General features: G+C 34.2%; 1 protein-coding gene across 1 annotated transcript in view; it reads right to left on the bottom strand.

Annotated features, from left to right (window-relative positions):
- The window catches only part of LOC119833134 (disheveled-associated activator of morphogenesis 1), a 57,918-nt gene that overhangs the window by 13,893 nt on the left and 21,285 nt on the right, over positions 1 to 22,740 (bottom strand). Inside the window, exons 3-4 of the mRNA XM_038357041.1 lie at positions 22,019 to 22,174; positions 8,998 to 9,126 (exon numbers count right to left, since the gene is read on the bottom strand). Coding sequence (XP_038212969.1) covers positions 8,998 to 9,126; positions 22,019 to 22,174 — 285 coding nt within the window. The remainder of the gene's footprint in view (positions 1 to 8,997; positions 9,127 to 22,018; positions 22,175 to 22,740) is intronic.

Here is a 22,740-nt window from a genome sequence, read left to right as displayed (position 1 = left end):
GAGATTCCGCTGACTCGTAATGGAAACGTTAAAAAAAACCGAAACCTTCACACGAATACCGCAGCGCAAAAATGTTTTAGGTAGAAAAGTTTGGTCATCTTAATGCAGTTAATTTGAGAGGTAAAAAGCTAGAATCAGGTCCGAAGGTACTCCTCCATATATAGCTGTCTGGTTCTTGTATGTATAATTATATAGAGAATTAGGTTTTAAAATTTTATCCTTAAACGTGCAGCGCATCTTATAGCTTAAAAAGCTTTGCCCATCGGCAAAAAAGTGACCTGTCTTTACTATATACGTAAAGTTTACTATCAATCTAATGACTATATGATAAAATGTTTTCAAATAGTAGATTAGGTAACTATATAATATTAATATATCAATTTATAACTGATATAGAAGTAAGCATGTATTAAAAACGCATCTTAACGAGGATGAAAGTCCTTCACTTAGTGATACTAGCATATTATATTAATTATCTGTGGTAATGCTGACATATCCATAGCTCGAAAAGCCTATGAAATCCCTTGAACAATTAAATCAATACCACCAGTTAGTACATAAATTACTCATACATTGACTAATTCAAAAACAATTAGAACGCGCAGGTAAGAGCGCATTCTTTCATTATAACCCTAAATCTGTATCATAGGTCGCCATTAAAATGCCAAGGTGCTCCACGCCTCTGATATTCGGGCAATAGTGTTGTCACATGAGAACACTGTTGACAACTCAACAATAGATATTGAAGGTTGAACTATTGGTCATAGACTCCACCCAGACATGGTGCAATATTTGGAAGAAATAGCGATCGTAATGTTATGTAGTTAACATGATTCAAGGAAAAATAAACTAAATAGAATCGTTTAAAGTACAGTTAACAATGATTTATCATTAAGACTACTTATCGTGTTTCTGTATGTGTAATATTTTAAAATATACTAGTAATAAAGCATAAATAATATAACATCCTACTTCCTATCCTATCCTACTAATATTATAAATGGGAAAGTTTGTGAGGATGGATGTACGAGTTTGTGTATGTGTATGTGCATACATAATGAAACAAACTAAATAAATAAAAACTTGAACGTAACCTTTATTTTTGTGCGCATCGGGAATAAAAATATTGTTCCCACACACCCAATGAATAGTAGATACTTTATCTCACATATACTTTATCTCATTCTCATATATAACATACAGATTATTTTAACGTGAATCATATTGACCCAAACTCGAAGAAAGTAATTAATAACTACACTCAGCTGTCAACAACCCCATTTATTACCATCATAATTATCTTCGCGTGGACGTGACAAATTTCATATCTTACATATGCAAATTTGGGCATACAAAGTAATCGAATAATTAACACCATTAAAGCGAGGCAAAACATTATTGCAAGTACAAGACTATATGTTAGCGCTTTCTTTCTTGATATATAACATAAAATGTTTGCGCACTTTTATTTAAATCTCGAGAAACTTTAAACATTAAAAGATTGCAAAATACTTGAGTATTATAATCGATAACTTATAAACAGACGTGGTTAAAAATAATGTAAAAAAAAAAATGTCATCCGCAATCTTAAAAAGTCTTCACAAAATATTATGTGAGTTTGTTACTTGTGGTAGGTATTGACCCACGTGTCAATATTCAATTAAAATTCCAAGACACATTCGTTACGACCGTAACGAAGCAGGATAAATTCAACTTCTTAATGAACATGGAAAAGATATAAATCCAACGTATTACCTCGCACAATAATATTCAATCGCACACTGGACAATTACAGAAGGCCTAGCTTTCATCAACTTTCCACCAACAAACATATCGCCGAAGAAAGCTCGACCCTTTCTATAACAAGACAAGTCATTTAACTCGAACTGCTTTCAATATATTCGCTTGGCGATTGAGTGGGATTTAGATGAGCAATCATTTTTAACTAAGTTCCGGAGGTTTAAGTGACCCACATTACTGGTATATAACCAAAACTAAGTTAATTGTAAAGAATAATCATAATGAAAAGGATAATTGAACCAGCATCAGAGCATTAGCATATAGGACAAGCATTATTTTCTAATAATTAGCATAATTTATTATAAATCATAAAGCAAATATAAAATTGATAATAGATTAGTATTTAACATGTGTAAAGTGTACCCGCTTTTGTTGAGGTCTTTCTCAACCAGATAACGCCTTAGTAATAGAAATTATTTTACACTTTAGACTTGAATATATTTAAGGAAAATGTAAAGAAATAATTTGTTATAACAAAAAACTAAACCACCTTCAAATTGTCAGAGCTAGACCTATTTTAAATACCACATGGCGGGCACCAGCTTTCATTCATTTCATACTAGTGTATCAAATAAAAAAAATATCAAAATCGATTCACGCATTCTTTTTTCGAAGTCGGTTAAAAAATTGTCCTAAAATCAAATAAACTACGTTCTATGTGAATTTTTGATAAATTTAACATCTTTAGATATTGCCGAACACTAGTCTACACTAGGCTTAAGTGAAGTCTCAATCTAGCTTGCGCCCAATAAAATTATCATTTTATCTCTCACAGTGTCAACAAGCATTCAATAAGGTTTACAATTTTCTCCCATAAATTTAAATCAAACGAGCTGGAGAAACTCAACCTGACTGCTTTATTTATTCGGTATCCACTGCGTAAAGTACATTTCGAATATGAATACGAAACAGTGAAATGGCGATAGGCGGTTATATCTACAATTGACATGGGCGAATGCGTAAGTTCTATGCGCTAGCGAAGCGATCCCGTCAAAGAAGCGTTAGTTTTACTTACACGTGCTGTAATTTATCAGATAACTACAGCTGTCATATATTCAATTTATAATTTAGTCGCCTTCTTATTGTTGCGGTTAAAGGTTGTAGGGGTTTTCTTTGTACTATTAATTTAAATTCTTTCAATCAATCAATACAAATATAAGTCAATTCACTAACTCTAATTACAAAATATCCAACCGGTTACGGAACGTCATGGTTAGTTCCATTAAGGTAAAATATATAAATTAAACTATTAATTAGTTGCTACTAAAATTAGATTAGAGCAATGAGCTTGCCAATTATCAACGTTTAAACAAATGTATTCATAACCAATGTTTGGATTGCAATATCAATACAATATTCCAGTTAAATTTATAATGAACAACTCTATATAAGATACTAGCGGTCCGCCCAGCTTCGCTCATAGTACATATCCTAAGCACTCAGAAATTACGTACATACCAATAGTTCAACAGATCCAGCAGTTCCTGAGATTAGTGAATTCAAACAAGCTCTTCCAGCTTTCATTATTAGTATAGAAGTGTAGATTAGTGCATTAATTCTGTCATAATAATTAATAATTACTTTAAGTTCTCGTTATCGAGAGGAAAAAACCGCTAACTACTAACCGATAAACATAAATAAATTCTACGAAGCATTGATACCTAGATTGTCGATCGATTGAGATGAATTCTTTAGTGGAAACTGTTTTAATTCATTTATAAGATTCAAATCTTATCACAGTACATGCAGAATAAGAATTCGCTTAGTTATTTTGGATATAAAAACTCTCGTATATTATACGAGAGCTTTTATATACAAAATTTAAGCTTTTTTGAATAAAACTAATTTAATCGGGATCACGTAGCAGCCACAAGCTTTCAGACAAAAAAAAAGAAGCTATGAGGTAACAAACACAAACAAACAAAAAAAACACAGTCGAAGAGGTTGAAAATTACATAAGCATACAAAAGGACTGAACAGCTGCATCGTGACTCCCAGCGCTATGTCAAGGCCAGCGAATTATATTGTATACGCGGTAAATGGATCGCTGATTGCAATTCAAATTGTATCAGACCTCAGTCACATTCCGAGAAAAATATCGTGACTTGTCCTAATCGTATGGTTATTGAGCATTTTGATAATCGTGATGATTTTTCTCCGAGTCCAGTTCAGGGACACGGCGGTAACTTAATTTCGTAACGTGCAGAATCAACGATAACGGCTATTGGTTTGTATAATACGTTTTCTACTGATATTGAAGGACGGTATGGTTTTTTTATGATTATATAATGTTTTTTTTTGTTTGCTTACCTATTTATATTGGTTATTTTATTACTTTCCTAATAAATGGAAAACACACCTTTCGTTTAGAAATTAAAGACTTTGTAACGGATTTTAAACGCGATTTTTTAATTACATTATTAAACCCGACGTTCCGAAGATTTTACGAACACATAATATAATGAATAGATCGCGCTCAAAATCCGTTTAAAAGTTTTTAATTTACTTATGTATAACAGTTGCGTAAAACAAAACACAAGAAAAAAACTATTTTCTTTTTGTTGTTACGCTCTTAAAAAAACAACAAACTTAAAAAAAACAACGTGAACGTAAATAACATTATGGTTACTGTATGTTACATTACTTTGACATTATGTAAATTATGACATAAGCCGTCGTAAGTGCTGCTTATCGACGAGATAAGTAAAATATTAACTTATAAGTACAACATGTTAATATAAGAGTTAAGTGTGTTTTTGTGAACGCCTATAAGTGAATAAGTTTTTGCAGTATATATCTTCATAATCCCTGCTAATATCATAAATACGAAATGAATTCTGTCCGTCTGGTGCTTCTTCACGTTTAAACCACTGAACCAGAACACCGAACCGCACCTTACTTACGAACCTTAATTAAGATATAGCAATATAAACTGACCAATCACACTATATAAATATCCACACTAATATTATAAACGTAAAACTACGTTTTTTTGTATGTTTATCAGGCCACCACACTAAAATTACTGAACGCATTTTGAATAAATTTAGTAAATAGACAGGGTATAAGCTGACTTTAGTGATAGGATTTTTATCCCGATTTAATGCTCCCTTAGGATAAAACAGGAATCTTGCTATCCATCACCACGCTCCCTGCATTACCATAACCCGCGAACCATCCACACCTATAGACGATACATAAGTGAAAACCACAGAGTTTCTTGCCGAGTCTTTCTGAAGAAACTGCCTTCCAAACGGGTGGTAAATGTTAAAACTATTTATGAAGATTCAAAATTGCTTCTATAAGAATGCCACTTGAATAAATAGAGTTAGAAAACTTAGATTAGTTACACAACTTGCGACTCGAAACGGCTCAATAAATTTCAATAATCTTCCGTTTCTTTGGATTCCTCTTCCTTTCTATTGTGTTAATTTAAAATACTTACCAGAAAGGTCCCAAATTCTGACATTGGTATCATATAACGCATCAATACACCGTTCGCTTCCCGCTATCATCCGAACAATATCGCATATCGGCAAACTTTCCTATCCAGCATTCATTAAGAGAAACCATTAATCTCGATTGTACCACTGCTGCCAATCAACGTCGCCAGCGGTGAGCTGGTGAAAGTCTGGCCGACTGCTGATTGACTGGCCGTGGATTGAAGAGGCGCTGTCGTTATGGCGAGCCCTTTACCTTACCTTATTAAATTAATACCCTCACTCATAAGTATTTTTGATTAATCTTAAAGCTAATCTATATATGCTTGTTTGGGTCAGATGATTCTTATAAGACTTACTTACAATTTTGCTCTAATATCATAAATAGGAATGACTAGCTGCGCCCCCGCGGTTTCACCCGCGTAAGTCCGTATCCCGTAGGAATATCGGGATAAAAAGTTGCCTATATTCATTGCAATCGGTTCAGCAGTTTTTGCGTGAAAGAGCAATAAACACACACATACACACATCCCCACAAACTTTCGCATTTATTAGTAGGATTTCTGTGTGTTTGCATTGAAAAGGCTCTGAAACTACTTGATTGATTTGACCTTAGACATTAGGTATATTATTCTTGACCGACAAAGGCTATATTTTGTATTGTATTTATTCTGTCTCAATATATGCAGAGCCCGGACGCGACTAGTTCATTCACTAATGTTATAAAGCCAAACAATTTGTTTGTTTATTTTTTATATTTAAAAAGTCTTTCACCGTTGGATATCTTATCCCTGAGTACGGAGCTGGGGCGGAACGATAGTTATAGCAGGAGCTTTATAAATGAGAACAGCTTTTTGAATACACTCAATTCAGGTCAAAGGAATCAAACCTAGATAACTTAAAAAGTAAAAAAGTAAAAAGACTTCAATCAGTGTTTAGTACTCCAAAAAATGATGGTCTAATATTAATGTCATACCAATGATAAAATTATTAAACTGAATAAATTATAAATCAATATGGATACCAATTATAGGCCACGACGGTGTTTTTTTTAGCGGCTATACGATAATTATTTATACGACAAATCGTATAATTTAAATAAGACCCGTCACTAATGCGTACAGAGTTCAAAAGGTGACCTCTTGAGAAGCAGTCGTGAAGCACGTAATCCTATCAAATGCTCAAGCCGAGTGGCATCCGCTACTTAAATGCAAAATCTATTTACAACAATCGATCATAATGCTACGTCTACGACATACGACACGATCATTTCAAATTAAATCTTTTTGAAATCGAAACAACTATAACCGTCGCATCACCACATATTTTGAATATTGTACACTTACCTTTTATTTCATAGCTAACTAACCCGACAAACACAATTCTGCTTCACTCTTATCATTAAGGGATATGGAAAACAGCTGATGTCCGAATGTAAGACCTACCAAATATGCACACAAACTTCCATGAGAATCGGTCCCGCCGTATCGGAGGTAGAGATAAAAAAGCATAAACGCATCAACGCCATTTCAAAGATAAGATGAATTTCAGATGTTATAGTTTAATTAATTTACTAATTCATCTTTATTTTACTTCACTGTACTATTTAATGGAATTTCACACTTATTTATTTACATTTGTGCCAACTTACAAAAAAAATTGGTCTTTAAAAAAAATCAATTAGTTTCATTCATTTTATGAATAACATATCAATCCGGCATTCAAGTCTATTGTTTGATTGACAAAAGAGAATTGACACAAACTAGTACTTTTTCATTTAAATTTTATAATTTTGTAATCTAAAATTCAAAAGATCGCGCAATTAAATAAAGCAATGCCAACATTACATAGTTTGATCGCCTCCTTGGCACAGTGGTTAACGCGTGAGCGTAGAGCTGAGGGGTCCTGGGTTCGATTCCCGGTGGGGACGCACAATATAAAAAACGTCTCTAGGTCTGGCAGGACACAGAGGGCTGATCACCTACTTGTCCATTAAAAAAAATCGGTGAAACAAATGTATATCATCTGCCCCATACGGGACACGGGACTTCACTTTTTTTTAATGCCAACATTAATGTTATCCATAGGCGACTATAGAATATACAAAATGATTCAATACATATTAAGTTTACGACACATGAAGTTAATAAATCGTTTCGTACACGTCACGTTCGCCATAAGCCCAGCGGTTCGTCTGGCACGCGATCCAGTAATCTGTCATAGGAGAAAGTAACATGTAATGTTAATAATATATTGTATATTGGTATTACGTAAATCTTTGTTAGATTCACGTCGTCATTGGAATGAGGAACTGAATGCGTGATTATGAATTCATAATTTTATTAATAACCGGATTTAATTTATTGTTTCAATGAATGTTATTTCTTTGTTCGATTTTAAGCCGACGTTCCCAATACGAAAGAGTATCCCACTTGGACTGAATTTTATTTTTTACTAGTTGTCTACCCCGGTTTGACCCGTGGTATATATATAGCCTGTGTGACTCAGTGTAATTGCAGCTTTCTAATGGTGAAAGAATTTTTGAAATAGGTCCAGCCGTTTAAGAGTGATGGCATGGAGGCAAGGGAAATAGAGATTCTTTTTTACGTATTTTTTTATAAAAATATACTATTTATGTTTATTGTTTTTTAAGTTTTGTTTTTTTTTTGTTACTGGGTCATTGTAATACATTCTAAATCTGAAACTATACCAATAGATATGAAGAAGTTTCTTACACTCAGTTTTTCGCTAAGATTTTGTATTTTATAATAAATAATGATCCGAAATAACCCTAATAATATAACCGCCAAATACTAGCCGAAATCTATCATAAACAACTTCATAAGCAAAGGAAAGTTACGCTCCGGCGCAGGTGCGCCTAAGAAACGATGCAGATCCATTAACACGTCAATAGTACCGACAAATGGTACAGCTGTATAAAATACACGCTTTACGTGCGAACAACTTAATTGCAATGTGGACGATGATAAAAACTAATTAAATTTAAATATGATACGCGTAATCGGCAGACATGTCTTTGGCAGTTTGGCCGTCGAATTATCGCTACTAAGAAATATAAGCATGTTAATTTGCTATCTTGTTAAATAAAATAAAGCAACAATACGTGTTTTCAAAATGAACAGTATATTTCTTAGCTTGAATACGCTTTCCCTCGTTTAAACATTAAATAATATCGAAATGTGATAAGCGAGTAAACACAATTAAATAAAGTTTAATGAGAATTATATAATACCTACGATTCTGCGATAAATTATAATGCTACGTTTTATCTAATAAATATCACTCTGAAAACAGTTGCTCAAATGACTAGATTTCAAATCATTCATACAATTAATAATGGCCAATAATAATTTTATAACCCCAAATGCCACGACGTTCAACTAAACATCACTCAAAAACCGCTGCTACAGAAGGTTAACGATCAATTACTTTCAGTCATCCAATTGAAGATTTACTGAAACTCACGAAATTGACATTTTATTGAATACTTATCTGCGTTCATAACTGATTAATTAATGTGTTAAATTATTATACACATTCAAAGGGCAAAATTATTACTCAGTATTTAAATCGAGGAAATACTGGCACAGTGTATGTTAAATTAGTTCATTTTATATTACTAATACTCAATCTCGTTCAAAACCATGTAATACGATTCTGGAACTTCTTATATCATCTATTCCAAAGTAAAAGAAAATATATTATCTACTATTTAATTTTCATTTTCATTACATACCACTAGCTCAGCGAACTTGGCGTCCAGCTCATCCTGCGAGGGCATGGGGTGCGTGGGGGTGACGGCTTGCAGCGCGAGCCCCCCCTCCCCACCCACCACGCAGTACGTGATCTCGGGCGGCTCATCGTTCTGAAACAAAATGTGCCTTTATAACACTTATATACGGATTCAAGAGTAATGGAAGTAGTGCACTTAAATTTGTATAATATAACTAGCTGCGCCCCGCGGTTTCACCCGCGTAAGTCCGTATCCCGTAGGAATATCGGGATAAAAAATAGATGTTAGCCGATTCTCAGACCTACCCAATATGCTTACCAAATTTCAGAGGAATTGGTCAAGCCGTTTCGGAGGAGTATAGAGACTAACATTGTGACACGAGAATTTTATATAACTAGCTGCACCCGGCAAACGCCTGTTCTGCCTTACTCTTATCATTTAGGGGTATGAAAAATAGATGTTGGCCGATTCTCATAGATACCGGATAAGCACAAAAAATTTCATCAAAATCGGTCAAGCCGTTTCGGAGGAGTATGGCAACGAAAACTGTGACACGAGAATTTTATATATTAGATATAATGTATCTATATACATAAAAATTTATCCCTATTTCCCTTTCCTCTCAACGTCCCATCACCATCCCGTTTCATGTATTTAGATGATATTAAACTCGTACGATTTACAAATAAATCCATTTGCATTGTTCATTGTTCGATAAAAACAAACTATAATGTCCTGTAATAATAACATAATATATTGATAAAGTAATGAAAAAATAATGTTTAGCGCTAGCATGGTACATAATATGATTCATACGAAGCAATATCCAGTCTCATAAGGCAAACGTACAAAGAGACAAAATGAAAGATTATAAAAAAAATATGAGACGACGACGCCATATATCTCAATGAAAATATTTCCCAACAATTACTCATACAATAAAAGACGCTTGAACGAAAAAGGGGAATTTGTAAACCGGAAAAATATTCATGCCATAGTTTTAATTTTGACTTTATTAATATAAATATTTTGAACAGCCCTTTTATACAAAGGACCATAGTTCCGGTTAATAATTGAAATCTGGTTTATTATACAGATTAGCTTTGAAATATCACGATTCCAACTAAACATTCAAAATGCCAACCAAACACTAAAGTCAGCGGTAATTTATAAGACAACTGAAACTATAAATGGAAAATGAGTTGATAAATTCATTAACTAACCATTTTATTTGTTAGATTAATTTGCAGCACACCTTTAATAACTTATTCTAAATGTTAATAATTCGAGTTGACGCGGGCTCCATTCCATATAGTTCAAATAAAGGTGTAATTATTTCTTTCTATGCATTATTTACTTAGGAGTTTTTATCTTATTTAAGTATTTTTATCGGATCTAGCATATATATTTTCTATATAATCATCAAATAACAATTATCTTTGGGTACATCCGAACATATGAACGTGTAAATAAATATAATATTACATCTCTAACACAAAACGTATACTCGTAAACAACCTTATCCGTTATAATCTAAAATATAGACAACCAAAGAAATTCCCTTAAACCAACGCAAAGTATAGTATTATATTATCTGTGGCAATACTAAGGAAAAAAGCATTACATCGGCCACAAAAGGCGTTGACAAGTCGGCCCAATATGGAATCGCGGAAGGATGGAGAAGACATTTAAATTGAATAGCCACCGCTTAGTATGCAAGGTTTACCGTGTTTTACGTTTTAATTAATTTACTCCGGTCCTATAGCGCAATCTTTTCACATATTCTGCTGGTTTATAAAAAAAAATCTTTTGAAATCGAGTCTTCTTAATTCGAACAATGATATTTGCGATTAGGTGAACCACTTAATAAGTGTTTAACTATTCAATTAAGGTTTAGTGTTTTTTTTATGAAATACATCAAAGTTTAAATTTAAGTTAGTTATTAAATAAAATATTAAAACTAACAATGCGTTTTCAAGTCTAGTAAATACTCTGGATAAGAAGATATAACTGCAAACACATCTAGCAAATCTTTGCATTTGTATTAAGGTTTGAAATCAATATTTTTTCATCTTTCTCGTCTTGGCCATGTAGTAAAAGGAAAAGATAGTCAGTCCTTGGTACCTTACCCGCAGTTCCCGTACCCGTAAGATTTCCGGGATAAAAACTATCCTGTCTCTTTCGGACCTCAAACATCTTTGTACCAAATTAAATCTTAATCGGTTCTATTGGTTAGGCATAAAGAAGACAGACAGAGTAAGTTTCTCATTTATAATATTAGCAGGGATTCGTCGATACAAACCGTCAACAAACCGAAACTAACACAAAGATCTTATATTCATCGTGCTCTTAATAATCATTGTCTTAGCTACAATAAATTCAGCACAACCCTGACCTATCACAATACAATGGCGATTTATCGTCCCATTAAAGAACAATAATTGTTAATTAAATAATGGAGTATTACTCTCGCCAGTAAAAAGGCTGTAAACGATGACTCATGCTTGAACTTGTGCGGCGCCTGCGATGCATTTCTGTGAACTGTCGCCGACGGCGCATTGCGCTTGCGCAGGTAGGGTTGCCAATTCATAGGAAATAGTGTTAAAATTTCCGCGGAAGTTATATACTTAAATATTAAAAGATTTTACTCTAAATTGGCAAGCCTAAATACATAACTCAAAAACATATAGAATTTATGTAGGAAATTCAATTCAATTTTTCAATATCAGTATTAAATAACATAATATAATCACATTGCATTTAATTGTTATACACTATAAGAGCGGAACGTTCCCATATTTATATCAAAATACTTAACATGATATATTCAACACATACAAAAGCAGAAACAAACAGACGAATGTAACAAATATTGAAACAAGATATTGCACCTTAAACTTTCCAAGTGAATCACTACAATGACATTCAGATAGTGCATATAATATGTTAAACAAATAGCTGATGATATGCAAACATTGTCAGGTTCATGGACGACACGTGACAAAATAATTCAACACCTAGTGGTATGTAAAATATTGTGAAAATTTAGAATATTATGATGATGTATTTATTCTTACGGGCATCACCACCATATTTGTGAGCAATTATTTATTACATCCTACTAATCCTACTAATATTATAAATGCGAGTTTGAAAGGATGTATGTATGTTACTATTTCACACAAAAACTACTGAACCGATTGCAATGAAATTTGGTACGAAGATAACTGGACAACTGGAATAATACATAATCAACTTTTTATCCCGATATTTCTACGGGATACGGACTTCCGCGGGTGAAACCGTGAGGCACAGCTAGTTTTGACAATAATGTTACCCTACATCTCACCACAGAAAACAACATAGTCATATCACAACAACACAACAATTAACACGTCATTACTTATACCAACGCATCATGCCCTTATTTCATTTCACGAAAACAAACATGCGCCAGCCCTATACCCAAGATCCTCAAACTGGGTCCGTATTATTTCCGTCGATGACTACACCACAAATGTCCCGAGTTCGCATCCAATACGAATGTATTTATATTCACTCAATTATATTTAGTTGGTGACACGTACACGTGTAGGGACATGATTTATAATATGATAATAAACATAATATATTGTAAAAGAGCTTTGAAACAAACGTCGAATTTTTATTATAATTCAGTGATTCAGTTATCAAGAGTTATATATATATTTTTATTTGGGATTTTAATGGGTAAGCAGTGCTGTAAGTGAAAAAGTTCAGATCTTCATTTTTTACTCTTATAAGGCTGCTCTAGAGTTCCGTGATGCATAACGTGTTATTTAATAATTCTTTGACACAACTCTCGTCGCTAAAACAGAATGGTTGTCAGCCAAGCGATACGAATCTAAGAGGAATGATACGATACACAAGAATTCATCAATGATAGCTATCTAATAAGAGAAATTAAATTAAAACATATGAAAAAAAGAAAAGGCTGATATTTGCTCAATACTGCTCAGTACGGTACACAATCAATTGGGTAAATAATTTGTGTGCACAAATTGTGTGAATGTAAAGGTGAAGAGTTTGTTTATTAAGAAGCACTTAAATCAGGAGCCACTACACCGATTTTAACAATTCTCTCACCGTTTAATATGTAAGAGATTCCTGAGTTATTGATGTATACAAGGGCGATGCTGGGGAGGAAAACTTCTATAATACAAATCATCATGTAAATAAGAATGTTTCAAATATTCCATTTTGTACCTATGCGTCAAATGCTTCAAGGGCTTATTATTTTGTGGCTATTATCCTTCCTACTAGTCCTACTTCCTACTAATATTATATATGCGGAAGTTTGTAAGGATGTGTGTGTGTTTGTTGCTCTTTTACGCAAAAACTACTGAACCGATTGCAATGAAATTTGGTACGTAGAAAGTTGGACAACTGGAATACCATATAGGTAACTTTTTATCTCGATATTCCCACGGGATACGGACTTAAGCGGGTGAAACCGCGGGGCGCAGCTAGTATCCAATACAGTAATAACTATCACATTACTATTCACCAGATAATAAAAGTAAGAAACATGAGGATGCTCATAAACATAATCACATCTTTATTTCACTTAACATTCAACATGATAATAAAGAAGTGAACCAGATGGTAAACAACTCTTCTTACGTAAATCACTATCTGGACAGACCGTAAATATTCATGTCCCCTTGTGTTCGTTATAAAATACTACCGGGAAATGCATTCGTTTAATCAAATAATGCATTTAACTTCAAAGGGCGCGGCTCCGTAGAAACTCATCTAATTATACGAGCTTAGGCGAGGTACCATTTAGTGTTAGAATGTACATGATTAAAGTTCGTTAAGGTAAAAGAGAGAGTGCTTAAATAATATGATGTCTAGAAATTAAATACGTAAGGACTTAGAAATTAAAAACTTTTTAACGGATTTTAAACGCGATTTATTCATTATATTGTGTGTGACCACGCTCGCTGCAAAGTGTTCGAAACGTCGGTTTAATAATATAATGAATAAATCGCGTTTAAAATCCGTTAAAAAGCTTTTAATTTCTAAATGTATAATGCTCGCGTAAAATCAAACACAAGAAAAATACTAATATAATGTCTGTTAGAAATTCCGATCAATCAAATATTGATCTTATTTCTATGCATATACAATCGACATTGCCATCACCATCGTAAAGCATCTACAACATTCGCTGGCTGGTCTATAGCTCGTCTATACCTTATAAAACCTGTGTTTTAACAACAAAAACGCCAATGGATAACATAGCCAAAGTCACAATCACTTCTGAGCAATAAGACCTTCACAATACCATTGTAAACCGATCGAGTTGTATCACTCACTTTAACCAGCGAACTGCGATGCGCCTTCTTGCGTTTACTCTTCCTCGAAAACATTACGTTCACAAGCACGGCCGGGTCTCAGGTATAAATCAATTATATAAATATTAAAACAACACACACACCGATACAAGGAACAAGGCACGATACCGTCACGACTCCGGACCGACCGCAGCCCGAGCCAGACGTCCACTGACTAATTAGTAATTACCCTTTATCAGGTTAAACGATTGACAGTTTAAAAGGACAAACGTGTTGTTGTTAAGAACGCGCAGCTTGATAAGAGTACACCGGAGTATTTTAAAAATTGCGAACAATGACTTCATTTAATACTAATCGCTCGCGCTGATTTGGCCCGTAGTACATGTATACGCAATATATAGCATTTATGGATCACGTTCACCTCCAAGGATGACAGAATTTTTAAATGGATACCGTTGTTTCTGAGATAAGACAGTTCAAACAAACAAACAAACTCTTTGGATTAAGGACTAAGTAGAGGTTTAGCTTCGGACTTATTAGAGCTTTATGCTGATCATTGAATCACAAATTGATGATTTGATTAATTCGATTGATTAACATAAAAATATATTACCAAATTCTCCCACATAATTGAAAAAAATTGCAACAAACTGTTGCTTCACAACTGGCGCACAAAAATGCCAAGTTCAACAGCTCGGTTTATTTATGTATCTCCGATCGAACAATAGCATTCATTTCCATTCAATCCATTTACTCTAATAAACTACATTGTACACTGATACTACTCCAAACAAAATATATACATATAATAGTAGCCATTGTGTTAATGTAAAGTCGCACTTATAACCCAAATGCCTAGGCAGCGTAAATAAATCAAGAAAGAACCGATCTCAATATAATATCAGGAATGTAAAGCAATCTTTATAAGGAAACTTATTCAACGAAGCATATTGTTAAGTAAGTTTTCGAAAGCCGAAATATTAAAACGCTACATAATGACGCTCGTATCATTCTGATCTAACCTTAATAAAATTCATCCGAACCTTCGCCTTTTTTAAATGGCCAAACATCCTACAAGATTTTTAGCACCTAATTAAAGCCACTAGATAACTGTGTATCACCGTCGCCCTCTTCTTCATCCTCCCAATATCATAAACGGAAAGTTTGTAAGAATATATTGACGTATGATGTAAGTTAACACCTCTTTCCCGCAAAAACCACTGAACGGATTTTGATGATACTTGACAGCTTGACCAAAACAACACATATAATACATATTCCATACAGCACAACCAATGACAAGCATCACTGTAACTAGCACAGAATAATAAAAACAGAGACATACAGCGCGCTGTTGCCCTCAACAGACTCCACTAGCCCCGCGACCACCCACACTGACCTATCTCACGTTCCAACTGACCTTATTGCCACCGAACGTCACTTGATATTTATTAACGCGCTCCTCGCACATGATTGATGACCACAATAACCCAGCATTGTTTGCTACAAGTACAATGCGATTGAATGGATTGCTCGCATAGCAGTATTTATATATCACAATTAGTTCTACCTCTCGAAGACTATCAGCGTAAGAAGCGCTTGAAAATGATGACGAAATAACGATGTTCGCTAGACTGCATAAAATTTTTAAAGCGATAGAATCCGCTACTTTTCACTACTAAAATATCAAAATATTTAAAAAAAAGTCATCAAAAGTTTTTACTATAAATTAGAAGCATTACGATTATTTCCTCGATGACATCAGAAGGATCGGGTTGAGTAAGCACCGTGCTGCCGCATACTTTCTGCTCTTTTAGCCTTTTCACGACAGCACTGATCACATATATATACACTAGCTGTGACCCGCGGTCGAAACCGCGTAAGTCCGTATCCCGTAGGAATATCGGTATAAAAAGTGCCTATGTGTTATTTCAGTTGTCCAGCTATCTACGAAGCGAATTTCATTGCAATCGGTTCAGTAGTTTTTGCGTGAAAGAGTAACAGACGCACGCATACATATGCATCCATCCTCACAAACTTTCGCATTTATAGTATTATTATTCGCCAATAGATGTCAGGTAGAATCATAATAAATTGGGACTACTCAAACGCAAGTAAGTTTGAGTCGATAAAACACGAATAAAACACGAATATGAAATTTTCTAAAAAAAATTCCTAGCTAGATCGATTTATCGCCCCCGAAACCCCCTACATACTAAATTTCATGAAAATCGTTGGAGCCGATTCCGAGATTCCAGTTATATATATATATATATATATATATATATATACAAGAATTGCTCGTTTAAAGGTATAAGATATACAACAACAAGTTCAACTCTTGATAGAGGAAGAATTATGGCTAATTACGTCCTGGAAATTGAGCACCACCGCTTACAAAAACCTTACCTACCTAGTTACATACACCTTATTTCGCCCTGTATCGTAAAACAGTCGTATTCCACAGGTGTAATTAACTAACTATAAAGGCAATAATTAGCATGCTTGTATCCCTACTAATATTATAAATGCGAAAGTAACTCTGTCTGTCTGTCTGTCTGTTACGCTTTCACGCCTAAACCACTGAACCGATTTTCACAAAATTTGGTATGAAGATAGAACTGAACTTGGGAAAGAACATAGGATACTTTTTATCGCGAAAAAATGGTAGAAAGAGTTGAAAGAGGGGATGAAAGTTTGTATGAAAGTTCGTTATTGTCAAACCGATTTTGATGAAACTTGGTATGATGATGGAGCTAAACGTGGGAAAGAACAAACCATACTTTTTGATGCGAAGAAAATACTCCTTACCATGTCGCGCGATATAAGCGAATTCTACGCGGGCGAAGCCGCGGGCGAAAAGCTAGTATTAATATAAACGCAACAACATTTCAAAACGATTGCAACTCGTCCCAAAATTAATTTCGAATAAATCGTACGAAATACAAATTATGAAAAAAATTCACACCAGAGACACCGAGCCATAAATATCACGCGATACGATAACCAAATTGCCGTACATCAATGCAAAGTGTAATAAACGGTAACCATTAAAACCGCACCACGCACCGCCGCGTGCGCAGGTGCCATCTCAATATATCACACGGACACTAAACTTGACCGACATCCGGACTTTCCATTTTGGACCATTATATATTTTAATATTAATGCACTTAATTTTTCTCTTATGTATTGTAGAATGTAGTATTGAAGAATGAAAACACAATAGTTTTGATTATTTTTCTGCCTAAAGACATATGTACAAATTTATAATGCAATCAATTAGGAATACATAATAATGTATAGGAATGAACCTTATAGCATATTTGTTCCACTTAGTAATTAAGTAAATTTAGTTAAATGAAAACATGCAATGGCTACAAGTCAAAGGTTCACTAATACTGAAGCATAACAAAAGGTGCCAGCGTTCATTGCTATTCTTTCGATCCTTTGGGATCAGTTGGAACGTAACAACCGCTGGAAACTTTCCCTTATTAAAACACACGGCAATATTTACACACATACGCACATCGTCGTTACAACCCAGCGTTACAGCCCTTTAGAACATCCACTGCTAGACATAAACCTCTCCCAAAGACCTCCAAAACGACCGATCACCAGTGGCCTGAGTCCAGCGGTATACACACATATACACACATACACATTCGTACACTCCACAATTAATTATTAATACTTATTAATAAACGGTTTAGTTAAAATACTTTTTTCTTCAACTTATTAGGAAGTGTAGTTGTAGTGTACTTTACTTAGTAGTGTAGTTTTGTAAAATTAGATATGATTTATGCTGCTTAGAGTTTTTTTGTTCCCAACGTATCTTTATGCATACTGAATTATATTTTTTTCTATTATGTTTTTCTTGCCCTCAATACTTTAAAAAGATGAGGAACATGGTCGACAGATTAAAAACGGACTAGCTGTGATAACGACTGCCGTAGAGCTAAAACAGGAGAATTAAGAATTAAAAAAATATATAATTATTACATACTGACTGTAACCCGTGGCGTCACTCGTGTGAAATCCGGGAAAAGTAGCCTTTGTGCTAATCCAGACTTTAGTCTATCTCTGTACCAAATTTCATACAGTTACGATAAGCTGTTTTCGCGTGAAAGAGTAACAACCATTCATCCATCCATCCATACTTACAAACTTATCAAACAGCCAGCTTATCATATTCAAATATATAACGACTCTCCTATGAAACAATTACATTAGCTTCCTCAAGAGTTTCAGACTATTTTAGATACACAATACAACAGATACATACATACGTACATACAAACGGATCAGTCCCACATAAATCCAGATCACGCCAAGTTTTTACCACCACTAATACTAGCGCATCACTCGAATGAACTGCATAATTGTTACACACACGCGATACTGATTATATGTGAGATATTTACGAACCATACCATCTCAAACGGCGTAATTTATGATTTAAGTCTTCAGGTGAGAGCGCCGGTTTTCGATAATATATAATTACGTAAATGTGTCGAATATTTACATGTTCATATAAAATTCAAGGGTCCACTTACTTAACCTTAATATTTCATAATTATTAAAACGATTTATTGCCGTTTGTATAGTACGATTGCGCATGCGGAAATCTCTAGGAATAAGGGCAGAGCGTAGATTTAAATAAGCCTATTAAAATATCATGCAACACAACTATTTACATTAATCATCTTCTGTCATATTCTCGATCTCTCTAAAAATTTACTGTGGGCATTACCATGTGTAGTTTAATCGCTAATTTAAAAAAAAACTATCTACGACGCGGTTTCGATTCAAGTATTATATAGCTCGTCTTATTCTGACATATAAGCAATATTATTGTTAAGTTTCATTTAAACCCATTCTATAGTTTATACGTGAACTTCGCGTTTATAATGTTAGTAGGATAATCCAAACATTATATCGTCATAGAAATCACAGAATCCAACAAACTGTAATACTGTCATATCATAACATCTGTCATCAAAAACTATAAAGTACTATACTATTACTGTTCGAAGCGTTAATAAGCGTGTCTAGACCATGCAACAATTTCACGCAGCGAGCCCACCGTGACACATGCGAAGTACCCTCAAAATAATACTGTACGTATTTTAATTGCAGCCTTTCAGCCAACCCCACGCAATCCCTTGCTACTAATTGAACTGTGAAATCATGAAACGCTTCAGAACGCAGAACGCACACACTACACGTGCCCTCGGCCTCTTAGACGCGCGAAAAACACGTCAAACAAAATACCGGGCTCGGCTGGTGCTTGTGATGTTACAGACGCTTAAGTCTACTTTAACGCTTACAATGATAGCTGAAAACATTGAAATTCATTTTTATTTCACATCTGATGTATTCATAATACATATGCTTATTAAAATTTACAACCGATTCATCAATACATTGTATCCGAAATACAAATCACACTAACAATAATCGTACAACAAACCAACGAGCACGCATCCCCGGTGAAAGCGGCACGCGCATCGAACCTGCGACCCGACACGCGACACGCGACACGCCGTGTCAAATGACGCGACCGCTGGGGCATGCGAGACGTTACGCAGTTATGCACACCAACATTCGATATAATCGTAATGTATCGATTATTATTGAGTAAATAGCACATACTGACACAAATCTTAATTGCCTGCCTATATTTTGTTCCTTCTGAGGGCCATATGCCTCCTTTGAGTCTACTCAACACAACAAACTATATGTTAACGATTTTAATCCAATTAGTTGACTAAATACTAACACGCAGACACACATACAAACACACACAACACTGATTCCAGATTAACAAAAGTTTGACAACACTGATTCCAGATTAACTTTTTGGTCCTCTAACCAGCAAGTTTCTTACGATATGTTCCTTGACTTAAAACAGCAGTAGTGGTTAAACACTATATCCTACGATATTTTAAGATAACATGAGGATAAGGTGAAATTTTCAATTAAAAATTGGCAAACCCTCGTCTTAACTTCAAACCACGATAACATCGAACAACACACACACACATTTAATCCGTCTACTTCTAGTCTCTATTCTTCTGCTACTACTATATGAAATGCGCAATAATTAGTAACTAACTAACTTCAACTAACTAACTAACTTCAACTACGCAGCAAAATGGAAAAAGCACTATGCGATGCATCGAAACCGGTCGTAATCTCAATTAATTAATGCAGTAATTGCGTATAAAAAGGTTGAGCGAGTGCGGTGCGTGATTTACGTTTGCCTAAGATAAATATCTTGTTTATTTATAAAAACCTGCATACTATCGAATGATTTATTATTTATAATGATACCTATATTATTGTTTATACTTCTATGGAATCCCCCATTCTATATAACTATTTAGATTACATCGAAACGCTACTTTTTACCGTGGTTTTAACCCATGAAAAGGGTTAAAATTCTCCATTTTCCGTGGATGTTTGATTACAAAAGGTATGCTTATCCTACTAATCCTATCCTACTAATATTGAATGCAAAAGTTTGTAAGGATATGTGTGTGTTTGTTGCTCTTTTACGCAAAAACTACTGAACCGATTGCAATGAAATTTGGTACGCAGATAGCTGGACAACTGGAATAACATATAGCTTTTTATCCCGATATTCCTACGAGATACGGACTTACGCGGGTAAACCGCGGGACGTAGCTAGCTAGTATTTAGTAATGAAGCGAAACTTATTTTTCACCCGGCAGTTGTGTTTATATTGTGGGCATAGATTTCTATTATTTGCAATTCTATTTACCTCAATTTTAATTTCAAACAAGGAATTAATAAATTGATACAATGTTATTTCTGAATATATTCTAAATATTTATATTTCTCATAATAATAATTCTCATAATGATTTAATTCTAATGATTTAAAATCTTCAGTCGAACTTATTACTCCGGACGAAATCTAATATAAAGAGCAACGAAATGTCGTGAGAAACTCCTGCGCAACATAATATTACATCCAATTCATATATTATACCAAATTGAGCAACGAACATCTCTATGAGTGTATAATTGCCACGTGTCTTCTTAAAATTGTTTTAAAATGCAGAAATTCTATAAGCTGTCGCATAAAGTATTTTAAATATTAATCTTTAAATAAATATCAACCATAATAATGATTACATCTTAAGTAATAAACGTGCTTACGTGACGTTCATTAACTGGCTTATGAAATTCACTCATCTGTTGGATATAAATCATCCATTAATAGAATGACATTTAAATTTATAAAAAGCGAAATAAAATTCAAATGAAGACGCACATAACGAAAGCACTTAAAATGTCAAAATGAAAATTAATTCTCGTCGTATATATAGAAGCTAATGTAACCAATTGGAATTAATGTTTCATGTGCAGCATGTTATCACTACCTATAACCGTATTAAATGGCAGAATGTTCTAATATTAAAAGTATCCTTGAAACTTCGGGTAATGTTTAGTTTATTTATTTAGAATCAAGTTTCGTTTTGTACCTGGCTTTTACATCATCAGCTAATTTAGAACATTGTGGATTTATCGAATTTTGTTCCTTTATTACCTATATAATAATTTGATGTTAAAAGTGGGTATTTCTTTTGTTGTTTCTTGTGACATCGAAATGAAGACAGACTTATCTACAAAACACCCAAAAATAACCAAATTTACCTGCAAGCACGGGCACATGGGCCAGCGTCGGCGCAGCGCGTGCGGCATCTTCTTGCGCGGCTCGGGCTCCGCCGGTGGCTCGCCGCACGCCCACCGCACGAGGCGCGCGCGCGCCGCCTCCGCCGCCTCCAGACCGCGGGACCAAGATGGAAGACCCTGCAACGATTTTTATAATATATTAATTTCTATTCTATACATCTGTCTCCAAATAAGGTTTCCTTGTAGAAGGTACAAACGATGACTTAGACGATTCTATTAACAACTGAAGTTAGCGCATATACATATAAGTTATTGTAAATCCATTTCTGTCGGGATAAGGATAAAAGATGAGATATAAAATAATATAAGAATAAAAAAAATAAACTTTAAGGTAATAAAAGCGAAAGAAAAATCATATGCAAACATATTATACATACTATTACTAATATACAGAATCTCTAATATGATAAAAAATGCATAAAAAAGTAAACGTACACAAGTTTTCAAAAATAACAGATGATTCATGCGATCTAACGTATCTTATCATTGCACAAGATCAACATGGCAAATACATTTTCGTTCAGTTTTTATTCCTGCTCAATTACATTTCCGCATTATCACCAATCACAATGTTAAACAAGTATTAAATTATTCTAACGCCTTGTAAAATGAATCGTAACAATTCGTCCAAAATGACATACTAGTTATATGTACCTACTGCGAAACTTGATCTGAGCGAAAAA

Source organism: Zerene cesonia, chromosome 16, assembly GCF_012273895.1.
Source record: "Zerene cesonia ecotype Mississippi chromosome 16, Zerene_cesonia_1.1, whole genome shotgun sequence".
Lineage (NCBI taxonomy): Eukaryota > Metazoa > Arthropoda > Insecta > Lepidoptera > Pieridae > Zerene > Zerene cesonia.
Note: the sequence above shows the minus strand (reverse complement) of the source record. Positions and strands in the feature narration are given on the sequence as shown.